Here is a 15,015-nt window from a genome sequence, read left to right on the forward strand (position 1 = left end):
CTTTCTTTTTTTAAATATTTATTTATTTGACAGAGAGGGAGAGATAGAGCAGGAACACAAGCAGGGGGAGTGGGAGAGGGAGGAGCAGGCTTTCCGCTGAGCAGGGAGCCCAACGAGGGGCTTGATCCCAGGACCCTGAGATCATGACCTGAGCCAAAGGCAGACGCTTAACGACTCAGCCACCCAGGCGCCCCCAGAGAAGGATTTCTTAAGCAAGACACAGAATGCACTTACTATAAAGACTTACAAGTCTTGACTATATTGAAATTAAAAATTTTATTTAACAAAAGACTCCTTAATGTGAAAAAAACCATTTAAACTAGAAGAAGACATTCACAATACATACAATTGGGAAAAGATTACTAAGAGAGTGAGGGAGAATACTTGAAAGGGAGAACTTTCATATATTATTTTATATCCTTGAGAACTTCTGTTTTACAGTGTGCATATATTATGTTGATTTTTAAAATTAAATTGAAGAAATAAAAATATCCACTGAAGTTAGAGTCAATATCTCCTCTTGTAGAGATCATCTGATAACCTTCCAAGACTAGATGACGTGGATGAGGGAATTCAGGATATTAATACTATCAGCCTTCTGTAAATGATCAAAATTTTCCATTAAAAAGATTTTTAAAACAAACACACCATAGCTAATTGTGAGAACAAAATAGTTTGCACAGCATATGCTATCTATTCTAGAACAACTACCAAACAAGATTTCTAGAAATGCACTAGAAAAAGTAGAAGAACATGCATGGGATAATACACACCGGCTTCAGGACAATGATTTTCTGTGAGGACGGAAAGGAAAGATGCTTTAAGTGCTATCTATTTTATTTTATTATTTATTTATTTATTTATTTTTATTTATTTGAGAGAGAGAATGAGAGAGAGAGAGAGAGCATGAGATGGGGGAGGGTCAGAGGGAGAAGCAGACTCCCCGCTGAGCAGGGAGCCCGATGCGGGACTCGATCCCGGGACTCCAGGATCATGACCCGAGCCGAAGGCAGTCGCTTAACCAACTGAGCCACCCAGGCGCCCCTAAGTGCTATCTATTTTAAAGAAGAGAGAAGCGAGGCAAATGTGGGAAAATGTTAACATCTTGTTAAATGGGGCGATAGTGGGGTTGTCACATAGGTATTGGTTATATAACTTTTTGAATGTGTGAAATCTTTCCTAATTTACATTTTTAACTAAAATTAATAACATTGGGAAGAAATGTGCATCAACACTAGTTGTTTTAGGATGTTGGAAATAAACGGGATTTGTTTAGAGTCCCTACGTGTTCTATAATGACCACCTCTGACGTTTATATTTTAAAACACGACACACTTGCTTGAAGGATTTTGAAGTACTAACCAAACGGAGAGTTGGGAGACAACAGGGAGCAGAAGGAAGAAAATGTAGATTCGACGAGCCTGCCCTCAGCCTGATCCACCTACCTCTGGAAGGTAGAGCAGAAACCTTAACCCAGGCACGGAAAGAGTCCGGGTCAACGAGGCCTCCAATCCAAACCACGCTGGCAATCAGCTGTGTGCTGGGGCAGGGACCTTTGAGGCTAACTGTCACCTGGTTCAGTAGAGACGATCACGGATAGCCTCTGAGAGCTGGCTGAAACTCAAATTAATGCTAGTTCAGGATCCGGGACGAAGCCCGAGTGGCTGGCTCCCCAGCGCCACCAGGGAAGGGCGCCCAGTGTCAATTGGGTCGACTCACCCGGAACGGATGGCGAGGAGTCGCAGGAAGAGGCGGGGCTGGCCGGAAACCGTAAAAGGGGGCACAGGCTTCGCCCCTCGCTGGAGTTCCGCCGGCGCTCCCTGGGCATTGCTCTGCTTGGGCTGCGGGACCTAGCATGGTCGACGACGTAGGTGCCGCTAAGGCCCAGGGGGACGAATGGACGCCCGCCCAGTCCCTGGACAGGCTGCTCAGGTCACCACTTCCACCACCGCGGATTCGCACCCGGCCGTGGTGGTTTCCTGTGCAGGAACTGAGAGACCCACTGGTGTTTTACCTGGAGGCATGGCTGGCTGACTCCATCTTCGGTGAGCCACCCCAGGGGTGCTGGTGGTATGACTCCCCTCCAGTCCAAGAGGAGAGAAACCCCGCAGAGCAACTCTGAACAGTCTCTGCCCGATTTGCAGGCCACCTTTGACGCCACGATGCCCACCTTCCAGCTCTTCCCTTCTCCGGCCAAAATTCCCTTCAAATTTAGCTCCTACTCACCTTCGACCTTGCTTCCCCTCAGAGTCTCTCTTTTCCTGTTTAGGCCCAGACCGAGCCATAATTCCAGAAATGGAGTGGATGAGCCAAGTCCTGCTGACGGTGGACATAGTTAACTCTGGGGACTTGGTTGAAATCACCATCTTCGGACGGCCCCGTGTACAAAATCAGGTGAAGAGCGTGCTCCTGAGCCTGGCATCCTGGCACCAGAAACATCGTGCCCGAGGTGAGGGTCTCTAAAAACCTGCATGTGGAGGGAGCCACCAGTGAACCACCTGGCTGTACCGGGCTTTCTATCAGCCTTTATTACCTTACCAAAACTTTTTGCAGTTTTTTAACTGCAGTGTTCTGCATGCAGCCCCTGGGCAACCCATTTGTAAGAGGAGTCCCAAGTGGGACCTTGGGAACGTAAACATATCTAACACATTTCACTGCCCATGCAGCGTTAGCTTGGTTTCACCACTGTTTCCAGATCTCAGGTTCAGAGCCTCCACCTGAGAAGTGATGCTGCTAGCCCCTCCCCTCCTCCCTCACTCTCTTCAATGATGGAGTAGTTTGGAACAGAAAGCATTTTTCCTTATCCAGCTGAGAAGATGAAACAACTTGAGGAGTCCTTGAAGGCGGGTGCATCAGGTCCCCAGGCCCCCCAGCATCCTGTTGCATAAGTATTTTCTGGAGCATTGTGAGAAACAGTCCTGCTTCTACTACTAAAGTTGGAGAGAAGCAAGTATCCATAAATCTCTGCATTCTTTTTTTTCCTGTGTCTTGATGGGTATTGCTTTGATTATTTTGATGCAAAAGTGAGTTTGTAGTGCATTCTAGTAAATGAATTTCCTTTTTGTCCAATGGCATAAAGATCTTTGCTCACTTAAAATTAAGCAAATATATAAAAGATTGATTCTGTTCATTCATGCCTTGATGTGAGGGCTGGGTAAAAGGCTGATAGGTAGTGGTTTTATTTTTGTTTTTTCCTTTGCCTCTATCATTTTGAATCTACTAACCCTTTTATGATTTTATGGCCAGAGTCAGGCCCTCAAGCACAGGCCCATGAATTTGCATTTCTAATAAGCTCATAGGTAATGCCAGTGTTTCTCCTCTGAGGCTCTTACTTTGAAGTTGGTGGTTTGGCCTCTGGGTAGCACCTAGTGTGCATTTTCTTCTTGGAGTGGAGGCTTCCTCCCTGCACATGGGTGGGTGCTCCAACACGAAAGCTGAGGCAATCAGTTATTTATTCTGTTAGCATTGTGATTCAGCAGAGAGCAGCCAGGGTTCTTGGCAGCTTGGCTGTTGGAAGGCATCCTGCCACCAAGCCAGCTGTCTCATTTTCCTTTGAGGCCTGCACAGGTGCCCTGCATGAACTGGGCTGTTTTTCCATTACTCATTACTATGACCAATTTGTGCAAAACAGCCCCAACCTCTTGCCGTCTCTACTTTCAGGAAGCAGGATTCTTGGGACAGAGGTTGTCAAGAGCTCTATGGCTTCAGCACAGAGTTGGAATTGATTTAACTCATGAAGTTTCTTCACCCCTATGCATAACGGATTCTGTCTGTTTGCAAGGGTTGTAAACACACATGAGCAAGTCTTTTAATTTTAAAGATTTTACTTATTTATTTGTTTAGAGTGTGTGCACAGGTAGGCGGGTGCAGAGGGAGAGAGAATGAATCCCAAGGAGACTTGAGTTGCGCAGAGACAGAATTGGGGCTGGATCCCACTACCCTGAGATCACGACCCGAAATCAAGAGTCGGAGGCTTAACCAACTGAGCCACCCAGGTGCCCTGTACAAGTCTTTTAAAATGTGCTGCTTTGATTACAAGTGATATTGAACATTTTCCTATTTTGCTTCACATTTTTTTTAATTAAAAGATTTTATTTATTTATTAATTTGTGAGAGAGAGAGAGAAACAACATGAGAGGGGAGAGGGCCAGAGGGAGAAGCAGGCTCCCCGCCGAGCCGGGAGCCCGATGTGGGACTCGATCCCAGGACTCCAGGATCATGACCCGAGCCGAAGGCAGTCGCCCAACCAACTGAGCCACCCAGGCGCCCCTTTGCTTCACATTTTTATAAAATCCTTTTACATTTTTCTTTATTCGTTCCTGTATTCTTTAAACTTTGAAGACATGGATTTTTATTATCTGTACAAGCTTTTGTAACAAATAATAGTCCGTTATAACCGGTATTTTCTACCCCATTCCTTCTCAAATTTTTTGTATATGAGAAATTTTCATTTTATGTAGTTAAACTAATTATGTTTTCTGTGTCATTTCCCCCTCCTCCCAACCCCTTACTTTTAAGCTTAGGTACTCCTGCTTTTTCTCCTTCTGCAGAAATTTGACAAAATATTCCTACAGGTTATTTCTAGTGGGAAATCTACAAAGCCATTGAACATTGTTTACTGTTATTTGGAGGCAGAGGGTTATGCTTAAAACATTCTAATTTTCTAAAAATTATCCAGAATTAAATTACTAAATTATCCTGCATGTTTTTCATCCTTTATATGCACTAACATGTTGAAACCCTAACCCCTAGTACCTCAGAATGTGACTGTGTTTGGAGAGGCCTTTAAAGAGGTAATTAAAATGAAATAAGGTCCTATGGGTGGGCCCTTCTCAAATATGACTGGGGTCTTTATGGGAAGAGGAAATATGCACACAGATAGGTGGGTGCATGGAGAAGATCATGTGAGGAGACAGCAAGATGGCAGCCATCTGCCGGCGAAGGGGAGAGGCCTCAGAAGAAACCAACTCTGATGACACCTTGATTTTTGAATTTCCAGCCTCCAGATCTTTGAGAAAATAAATATCTGTTGTTTCAGCCTCCCAATCTGTTACTTTGTTATGGCAGCCCTAGCAAATTAAAACAATATTTAGCATGGTTTTTCTGTGTTCCCTTTCACCATGTGCTGATACAGCATTTTTACTACCTTCATAACTTTTTTCTTTAAGATTTTATTTATTTGGGGGCGCCTGGGTGGCTCAGGTCATGATCCCAGAGTCCTGGGATCGAGTCCCACATTGGGCTCCTGGTTCATCGGGAAGTCTGCTTCTCCCTCTGACGATCTCCCCTGTCATGCTGTTTCTCTCTCTCTCTCTCTCTCAAATAAATAAGATCTTTAAAAAAAAAAAAGATTTTATTTATTTGTCAGAGAGAGAGAGAGAGAGCAAGCGCACAAGCAGGGGGGGTGGCAGGCAGAGGGAGAAGCAGGCTCCTTGCTGAGCAAGGAGCCCGATGTGGGACTCGATTTATATGAGAGAGAGAGAGAGAGAGAGCGCACAAGCAGGGGAGGGGCAGAGGCAGAAGGAGAAGCAGGCTTACCCCCTGAGCAGGGAGCCCAATGCAGGATTTGATCCCAGGACCCTGTGATCATGACCTGAGCCAAAGGCAGACGCTTAACCAACTGAGCCACTCAGGTGTCCCCCTTCATAACTTTTTAATAAAAAGAATAGCGCTGTCACTCTACTTTTCAGAATTTGGGGGTAATATTAGCTAGTTATTTGAATTTGTATCCCATACCAGGCCCTGTGCCAAGTACCTAAATAGGACATGATTAGCTTGCTAAGGTCACAGAGCTAGGACGTGGGGATGGATGGGTGAGATTTGAACCAAAACATTGATTCCAAGATCCAAATCCTTTATACTTTCCCACTGGCTCTTTTTTTCCACACCCAAATTTAGACTCATTTCTCATAGTTTTTCTTTTTTTTTTTTTTTTTAAATTTTATTGTTTTATTTGACAGAGAGAGACGCAGTGAGAGAGGGAACACAAGCAGGGGGAGTGGGAGAGGGAGAAGCAGGCCTCCCGCTGAGCAGGGAGCCCCATGCGGGGCTCGATCCCAGGATGCTGGGATCATGCCTTGAGCCGAAGGCAGCCACTTAATGACTGAGCCACCCAGGCACCCCAAGTGTTTATTTCTTTTTAAGAGGAATTGGAATAAACCTCTTAACTGTAAAGAACGAACAGTATTTGTTCTTCTATTAAGGGATAAGACTTTTTTATAACAAGTTGCTAGAATAGAGCTATTTATTGGTACCACATCCAAAATAAAAATAGCATTATTGACTTTTCTTTTTTTAAATAACTTTTTTGCTTTATTCTGTTCACGTGTGACAGCTCCAAACCCACAACTTGGTTTTTCTCTTTTGACTTTGTTATTCTTTCATTATCTATGTCAACAGAAACTTTCTCCCACTAATATATGCAATTTGATCCTCATCCCATAGATCCTCAGAGATCATGGCTCTCCAGCACCAGCACCTGGGTCCTCCCCTTTGACTGTACCCATGTCTGTCTGTGCTGGGACTCTGCCCTGGTCCCATCACCCCTGAGGTGCCTTAGGCCAGAAATGCCAAGCAGGCTCGATCCAAACTGCACGTAGCTGAACAAATGTTTCCTTTCAAACCCTGTTATTTGCCTTGTAAATATGGCCCTTATGGGGATGGTCAGTTGGAAGTCTCACCTGAGGGGAGGATGCTCTGCCCAGGCCTCTCAATCGGGACTCCAACCTGACTGTTTCCATCGGGTTCCCTTGCTGTTGAGGTCGGATGTTGTAAGTACCCGATTTGATGTAACTTTGCCTTATTCTCACTCATTGCCTACTATTACCTTCATCCATGTGTAGATTCCTTTCCTCTCCTGTTTCTGTTAGGTTTTATAATAATAATAAAGTTTTCTTTCCTTTTCAAAGCTGAAACACGGCTGTTGTGAATCTTTTGTTCAGAACACCATCTCAGCATTATTGACATTTCTTTCTTTTTTTTTTTTAAGATTTTATTTATTTATTTGTCAAAGAGAGAGGGTACAAGCAGGGGGGGTAGCAGGCAGAGGGAGAAGCAGGCTCTCCACTGAGCAAGGAGCCCCATGCATGCATGTGGGACTCCATCCCAGGACTCTGGAATCATGACCTGAGCCGAAGGCAGATGTTTAACCATCTGAGCCACCCAGTAGTCCCATTATTGACTTTTCTGATGGTAAATGTACTTACATGCTCAATATTTTTAAAAAATAAGGCAATATATAAAGTATTAAAATAATTACTTAAAAATCTCACTGCCCATGTTACCTTCAAGTAGCTTTCCATTACTCCAAATATTTTTCTATTTTATTTTTTTCTATTATTTTAGTAAACATTTTATGGATACATAGCATTCATACAAAAACACACACATTCAAAGTGTGAAAAAATCCATCAGACGATATAAAGGGAACACATCCATTTAGCCAGCACCCAGAGAAGAAACTACCAGTTCTCCAGTAGCCTCCATTTGCACCGTCCCCAGGGATAACTACTATTTTGACTTAAATATAAATGGAATTACTGTAAGATTTATCCATGTTACGAGTGTTGTATGAGTAAACCATAATTTAGTTTTCTGTTCTGTCTGTGTACATTTTGGTTGTTTCCTGTTTGGGCTTATAATGAAGAGTGCTACTCTGAAAGTTCTTATACATGATTTGGTGCATGCATATATGCATTTCTATTGAGTATATATCTAGGATTGGAATTGCTGGGTTATAGGATGTGCACAAGTTCAAATTGCCAAGGTGATTGAACCAATTTACATTCCTTCTAGCAATGTATGAGATTTTGAATTGCTCTACATCTTTGTCAACTGTCAGAATTTTCATTTTGGAGAATTTGGGTATTAGTGCTATTGCACTCAATTTAAAAAAAAATTTAGTTGCTTAATTGGTTACAATTTACATACTATAAAATTTTGAATGGACAACTCAGTTTTCTTTAGTAAATTTGTGAGTTGTTCCACCATCACCACAGAGCAGTTTTTGAACATTTCCTTCACTCCAGAAAATTCCCTTGTGCCCCTTTGTAGTCAGTTATCACTGTCTCTAGCCTCAGACAAACAATCTAATTTCTGTCTCTGCAAAGTTGCCTTCTCTGAACATTTGGTATAAATAGAATAATATAAAATGTAGCCTTTTGAGTCTGGCTTCTCTAGTTGGAATACCTCTGAGTTTTGATTGGAGGATTTAGTCTACTTAAATTTAATATAATTATCAATATGATTGGATTTATGTCTGCCATTTTGGTATTTATTTCCTATGTCTTTGTTTTTTTCCTCCATCTTGTGTTATATAAATAAATTTTGATATGCCATTTAAATAACTTTTTAAAAATTTTTTATTGTTGCCTTAGGGGTTATAAAATCCCAATTTATTCTACTTCAGATTAATGAAAATTTATTTCTGAGAAAATGAGAAACTTTATTCCTTTAACTGACATAGCTATGACTAAACATAAAAAGGACAAAGCCTAAAATCAATGACGACACTTGGAGGAGAGGGAAGGAAGGAGGAAGGAATAACGACTGAATAGAGATGCTACCTTCTCAGATAGCAAAATCCTAGTGTTGATAGATGTGGTCAGTTCTCAGATTAATCTGAAAATGCAGGGGCGGGCACCTGGGTGGCTCAGTCGTTAAGCGTCTGCCTTCAGCTCAGGTCATGATCCCAGGGTCCTGGGATCGAGCCCCGCATCAGGCTCCCTGCTCCGCAGGAAGCCTGCTTCTCCCTCTCCCACTCCCCTTGCTTGTGTTCCCTCTCTTGCTGTGTCTCTCTCTGTCAAATAAATAAAATATTTAAAAAAAATAAAATAAAATGCAGGGGCGCCTGGGTGGCTCAGTCAGTTAAGTGTCTGCCTTCGGCTCAGTTCATGATCTCAGGGTCCTGGGATTGAGTCCTGCATCGGGCTCCCTGCTCAGTGGGGAGTCTGCTTCTCCCTCTCCCTCTGTCCCTACCCCCTGCTTGTGTGCACACGCACTCTCTCGTGCTCTCTCTCAAATAAATAAAAATCTTTTAAAAAATAAAAAACCTAATGCAGTTACAATTATAGTCACAACCACTTTTTTGGGGGTGATACTGTAGGGTGAAAGTTCTTAAAGCCTGGTTATACAGGTGCTTCAGAAGGATCTGGGAAGGTTGTACATAAGGTTTTTCCTGCCTGTCTAGTGAAGAATTCTGATGAGGTAAATAGTGAAGCTCTATGTTTACTAAGTTTAAATTACTAACAGAAGTACACAGGCAGATATAACAGAGATAGCCTGTTACATATGCTCCACAGCTAAATTCTCAAGGTTTTGCAGAGAATCCATAAACAACTGAAATTGTATTCTTTTATACCTTTAGTGAGTTCACTCAAAGACACTGTCCAGGCTAAACCACTTGCTGTCAACCAGTTTATCCTGCCCCCAAAATGTGTGAGCAGGATTCACTGTTCTCAGACAGTCTGCAGTTTTCTCTTTCTCTCGCTTATAAATCCTGCTTTTGTTTTTGATGTTTCCTCATGTGAGCTCTAGATTATGTATTTTTAGCAAAAATACTAGATAAATCAGGAGGCACATGTTTTGTTTCGTTTGTCCCACTCTTAGTGATGTTTAAAAAAGCATTGTTTTGATCAAAAGTGTGAAATTGAGAGATTCTGATCAGTAGTGCCAACCTGGCTTAACTAAAGTGGAGCTGCAGGAAGATCTTGCGATAGGCTACCATGTGTGATCCACAGCTAACCTCAAAAGTTTTCTATGGATTCTATCAACAATGAACTTTTTTCTTTGATGTCTCTAGTCAGCCTATTCAAAAACTGTATAGACTGATCTCTTTACTGGCCCTCAATAGGTTTACCTGCAAAAATGTACAAACAAATGTCACTGTTTCCAGACTTCTGTAGTTTTGCTTTTGTTCCTTGACAACCTTTTCACTGACTGCCTTGGGTCTCAGTTTCCAAACGATCTTCCCTTCTAATTCACCACCTAAAATATACTCTTACATGCAAATATAATGTGCATAGAGTTTAAAGAAAGAAATGAGCACTCCAGTGTACCTTAATAGAACAAACCCAGTATTTTGGAAGTATACGCCTTTTCCCTCAACCAATTTTCTATGTTTTTTAGTAAGTTGCTTCATCTTCAGGAAAGAATATCCAATGGCAAAAAAACAGTCTCATCAACAGATGGTGTAGGGAAAACTGGACAGCAACATGCAGATGAAACTGGACCACATTCTTACACCATACACAAAAATAAATTTGAAACGAATGAAAGACCTAAATGTGAGACAGGAAACCATCAAAATCCCAGAGGAGAATACAGGGAGCAACCTCTTTGACCTTGGCCCTAGCAACCTCTTACTAGACACGTCGCCCGAGGCAAGGGAGATAAAAGCAAAAATGAACTGTTGGAACTTCATCAAGATAAAAAGCTTCACAGAGAAGGAAACAGTCAACAAAACTAAAAGGCAGCCTACGGAATGGGAGAAGGTATTTGCAAATGACATTTCTGATAAAGGGTTTGTATCCAAAATCTGTAAAGAACTTCTCAAACTCAGTACCTCAAAAACAAATAATCCAGTCAAGAAATGGGCAGAAGACATGAACAGACATTTCTCCAAAGAAGACATACATACAAATGGCCAACAGACACATGAAAAGATGCTTAACATCACTCATCATCAGGAAAATGCAAATAAAATCTACAATGAGATATCACCTCACATGTGTCAGAATGGCTAAAATTAACAACACAAGAAACAACAGGTATTGGTGAGGATGCAGAAAAAGGGGAACCCTCTTGCACTGTTGGTGAGAATGCAAGCTGGTGCAGCCACTCTGGAAAACAGTATGGAGTTTCCTCAAAAAGTTAAAAATAGAACTACCTATGATCCTGCAATTGCACTACTAGGTATTTACCCAAAGGATACAAAAATACAGATTTGAAGGGCTACATGCACCCCAATGTTTATAGCAACATTATCAACAACAGCCAAACTATGGAGAGAGCCCAAATGTCCACTGACAGATGAATGGATAAAGAAGATGTGGTATATATACAGAATGGACTATTACCCAGCCATCAGACTGAAATCTTGCCATTTGCAACAACATCGATGAAGCTAGAGTGTGTTATGCTAAACAGACTACGTCAGTCAGAGAAACACAAATACCATATGATCTCACTCACATGTGGAATTTAAGAAACAAAACTGATAAACATATGAGAAAGGGGGGAAGGAAAAAGAGAGAGAGAGGGAAACAAACCATAAGAGACTCTTAATGATAGAGAACAAACTGAGGGTTGAGGGTTGGGAGGGAGGTGATAGGATGGGGGATGGGCTAGATGGGTGATGGGTATTAAGGAGGGCACTTGCTGGGATGAGCACTGGATGTTTTATGTAAGTAACGAATCACTGAATTCTGAAACCAACATTGCACTATATATTGACTAAAATTAAAAAATAAATAAGTTGGGGCACCTGGGTGGCTCAGTTGGTTAAGCGACTGCCTTCGGCTCAGGTCATGATCCTGGAGTCCCTGGATCGAGTCCCGCATCGGGCTCCCTGCTCGGCGGGAAGTCTGCTTCTCCCTCTGACCCTCCCCCTCTCATGTGCTCTCTCTCATTCTCTCTCTCTCAAATAAATAAAATCTTTAAAAAAAATAAAAATAAATAATAAATAAATAAATAAGTTGCTTCATCTGGAAAACAAATGACCAAGACTGCAAATTGAACAATGAGAGTAAGCTTGTCCTTTCAAATATTAAAACATTCTATAAAGTTACATAGTTAAAACAGTGGGATAGGTATTGAAAAAAATAGAAAAGTGACACATGTGTACATAAAATAGATTGGTAACATTAAATTTGGGTAAATATAGTGAAAATAACTTCATAGCTTGTAGTGGGAAAATAAATCAGTACGGTCATTTTGTAGGGCAGTTTGGCAATATAACAATTTAATTTTATTTATAAATAAGATCAAGATCAAGACCTGAGCTGAGATCAAGTGAATGATCTCAATTTCAAAGGTGCTCATTCTTTAACCCAGCAATTCTATTTCTACAAAGATTTCTGTAGGAATATTCCAACATAAGGGCGCCTAGGTGACTCGGTTGGTTAAGTGTCTGCCTTCATCCCAGGTCGTGATCTCAGGGTACTGGGATCAAGCCTCACGTGGGGCCTGGAGTCTGCTTCTTCTCTCCTTCTGCCTCCACTCTCCCCCCACTCCCATTCGTGCTCTCACTCACTGTCTCTATCAAATAAATAAAATCTTAAAAAAATATTTCAACATAGACATGAAGACACAAGTAGAAAGTCAGTGCAGCAGTTTGTAATTGAGAAATTTGGGAACTAATCAACCAGTAGCAAGGAAGGGGTTAAATTAAAGTGTACACTTACTGAGGAAAATCAAGTTGCTGAAAGAAAAAAAAAGTATGTGCAGTTATGTAAAAGTACTAGTGAAACTGTTAAAAGTGTTTTCCTGTAAGAGAATAGATTGAAAAGAGCAGATAGGGAGCTCTGGGAACCTTAAACTGGGTGAAAACTCAGGTGGCATTGCTTCATGCCCTGCTTTGAGAGGAGTCTAATAGGTTTCTTTTTTTTTTTTTAGAGGTTTTATTTATTTGACAAAGAGAGACACAGCGAGAGAGGGAACACAAGCAGGGGGAGTGGGAGAGGGAGAAGCAGGCTTCCCTGCAGAGCAGGGAGCCCGATGTGGGGCTCGATCCCAGGACCCCCGGATCATGACCTGAGCCGAAGGCAGACGCTTAACGACTGAGCCACCCAGGCGCCCCCTTCCTTTTTTTAATTGAACATTTGTTCTTTATTTACTCTGATATTGCCCTTCTGGATTAAATAGTAGATTTTTTAAAAATCCAACACTTGATATGCAGAGAGAATTTTTTTTAAAGGTTTTATTTATTTGACAGAGAGAGATACAGCGAGAGAGGGAACACAAGCAGGGGGACTGGGAGAGGGAGAAGCAGACTTCCCGCAGAGCAGGGAGCCTGACGTGGGGCTCCATCCCAGGACCCTGGGATCATGACCTGAGCCGAAGGCAGACATTTAACGAATGAGCCACCCAGGCGCCCCGATATGCATAGAGAATTTTACATAAGTGTCATCACACCTAAATGCTTTTATTTCAAGTTCAACCTCCCTTCTTTTCTTGGTTCTAATCTCCATCTTACCATTTTCTTCTTTTACAAAATCATCTCAGACAAGTCTCTGTGTGTATGTATAGGATATTTTTGTCTCAGTTTCAGAATAGTCATAGACTCCTATGGCTTGTATCTGCTGCCAGTAATCTTTCTTGTAAAGGAGAAAATCTGACGTTGTGGTCCTATGGGTACTACTTAGAGGGGGAAAGACTCAACATCGAGTCTTCGTTCTACTCTGATGTGACTTCAACTGAAACTGAGTCTGCATTGTTTTTGAGTCTTAAATGTTTGAAGTTCACTCTACCTAGGCTTTTCTTTGGTTCTTCTAAAAAGTTAATAAACTGTTACAAATTCAGCTTTGCATTTTATTTCTAAGTGCTTATTTAAAATTGGATGGTCATCTATTAGTGGTGATTAAAGGGTATATGATATACTCCATTCCCTTGATCTTTAGATTTCCTTGAATTTTTTAAAAAAGATTTTATTTATTTGAGAGAGAGAGAGCAAGAGGGGGGACAGAGGGAGAAGGAGAAGCAGATCACCCCCACACCCCCTGCTAGGCAGGGAGCTGGAGGTGGGGGCTTGATCCAAGGACCTGGAGATCATGACCTCAGCCTAAGGCATACCTTTAACCAACTGAGCCACCCGGGTGCCCCAGTTTCCTTGAACTTTTTAAATGAAAATACTCATAACCAAAGATTGCTGCATGTTGGTTCTTTATCCTAGCACCCAGCTGTTAACAGTTTGCTTCCTTCTGCGAGCCTGGCACTGGAGTCCCAGCTGCCAGGAGTAGAGCAGGAAGCCAAAATGATAGAGGTGCTAATTATCACTACAAAGGCAATCATTATAATATGTAAATATATCAAATTAACATGTACAGCTTAAATTTACACAATGTTCTATGTCAAATATATTTCAGTTAAAAAGAAAAAAAGTGGCAAAGAGGACTAGCCATCATCCCGCGCCAGGACTCCCCGCTGCTGCGGTTACTGAGGGAAGAATTACCAGCGCTGCTGGTGTCTCACTTGCAGCAAACTTCGCTGAAGGCGGGATGACCCCCTCAAGACTTGAGGACAACAGCAGGACAGTCCTGGCTCCTCCCAATTTTCCCCTTCCTCGCCGTCAGGTGGACGAGCTGGGAAGTCGGGGGCTGCTTCCGGTGCCACGATATATCCAGCCACGTGGATCGGGTTGGAACAAAGTTTTCTCATCCCACATCAACTAGAGTAGAAACACCACACGCTTTAAGAAGTTTTCCATCGAGGACGGACTCCATGGGCTGGAGAAGCCTCTTAACCGGCAAAACCAGATTCTTGCGGTTAAAGAGCACGAGGGAAGCACCAGCCGGTGGCGGGGAAGAGTGCTGCCTCGGGCGGCTAGAAAACCAAGAGGTCTCACCTGCATCTAGGTAGAGAGCAGCCTAGGGCAGATATTGGCTGCTGGAGGAAAGGCCTCTCCCTCCCCTTTTACCTGCCAATTAGTAGACGCTAGAGAAATTCAATTATTTATTAGGGAACTTCGATTCTTTATTAGAACTCTTTAGATCAGTGTTTGCAAACATTTAACATGGGGGCGGGGACCAATAACTACCCACACCATTCTTTCCCCAGCTTCTGCATGAGGAAGCAGGACTTAGATGAATAGAGCAGCAGTAAGGCCTTCCACTTTATCCTTGCCTGGCTCCTGCTCCCGGGCCCCAAGTGCTTTTATGACCTGGTAACCGGGCCCTGGGTAGCGTCCGGGGACCTCTGAGTCGCCGCCTCCCGGGCAGCCTCGGGGGACCGCTGGGTCGCCGCCTCCCGGGCTGCGCCGGGGGACCGCTGGGTCGCCGCCTCGCGGGCAGCGCCGGGGGA

The 15,015-nt window shown here is 42.7% G+C and overlaps 2 protein-coding genes across 2 annotated transcripts in view; one reads left to right on the top strand and one right to left on the bottom strand.

Annotated features, from left to right (window-relative positions):
- Nucleotides 1–1,775: 1,775 nt before the first annotated feature.
- On the top strand, nt 1,776–3,097 carry LOC110583506 (oocyte expressed protein). Its single transcript, XM_021693561.1, has 3 exons — nt 1,776–2,045; nt 2,270–2,449; nt 2,809–3,097. The coding sequence occupies exons 1-3, from the start codon at nt 1,856–1,858 to the stop codon at nt 2,886–2,888; spliced, it is 450 nt and encodes a 149-aa protein (XP_021549236.1). The 5' UTR covers nt 1,776–1,855; the 3' UTR covers nt 2,889–3,097.
- Nucleotides 3,098–14,868: 11,771 nt separating this feature from the next.
- KHDC3L (KH domain containing 3 like, subcortical maternal complex member) overlaps nt 14,869–15,015 on the bottom strand; it is a 1,341-nt gene continuing 1,194 nt past the window's right edge. Inside the window, exon 4 of the mRNA XM_044917213.1 lies at nt 14,869–14,994. Within this exon, the coding sequence (XP_044773148.1) occupies nt 14,869–14,994 (126 nt within the window). The remainder of the gene's footprint in view (nt 14,995–15,015) is intronic.

The sequence above is a fragment of the Neomonachus schauinslandi genome, chromosome 8, assembly GCF_002201575.2.
Source record: "Neomonachus schauinslandi chromosome 8, ASM220157v2, whole genome shotgun sequence".
Lineage (NCBI taxonomy): Eukaryota > Metazoa > Chordata > Mammalia > Carnivora > Phocidae > Neomonachus > Neomonachus schauinslandi.

Excerpts from the sequence above, each read along its gene's own strand:
- LOC110583506 (XM_021693561.1), top strand. The coding sequence starts at position 1,856 with ATGGTCGACGACGTAGGTGCCGCTAAGGCCCAGGGGGACGAATGGACG. Across the intron at positions 2,046-2,269 it reads GCTGGCTGACTCCATCTTCG|GCCCAGACCGAGCCATAATT; the intron begins GTGAGCCACCCC and ends TTTCCTGTTTAG. Across the intron at positions 2,450-2,808 it reads CCAGAAACATCGTGCCCGAG|CTGAGAAGATGAAACAACTT; the intron begins GTGAGGGTCTCT and ends TTCCTTATCCAG.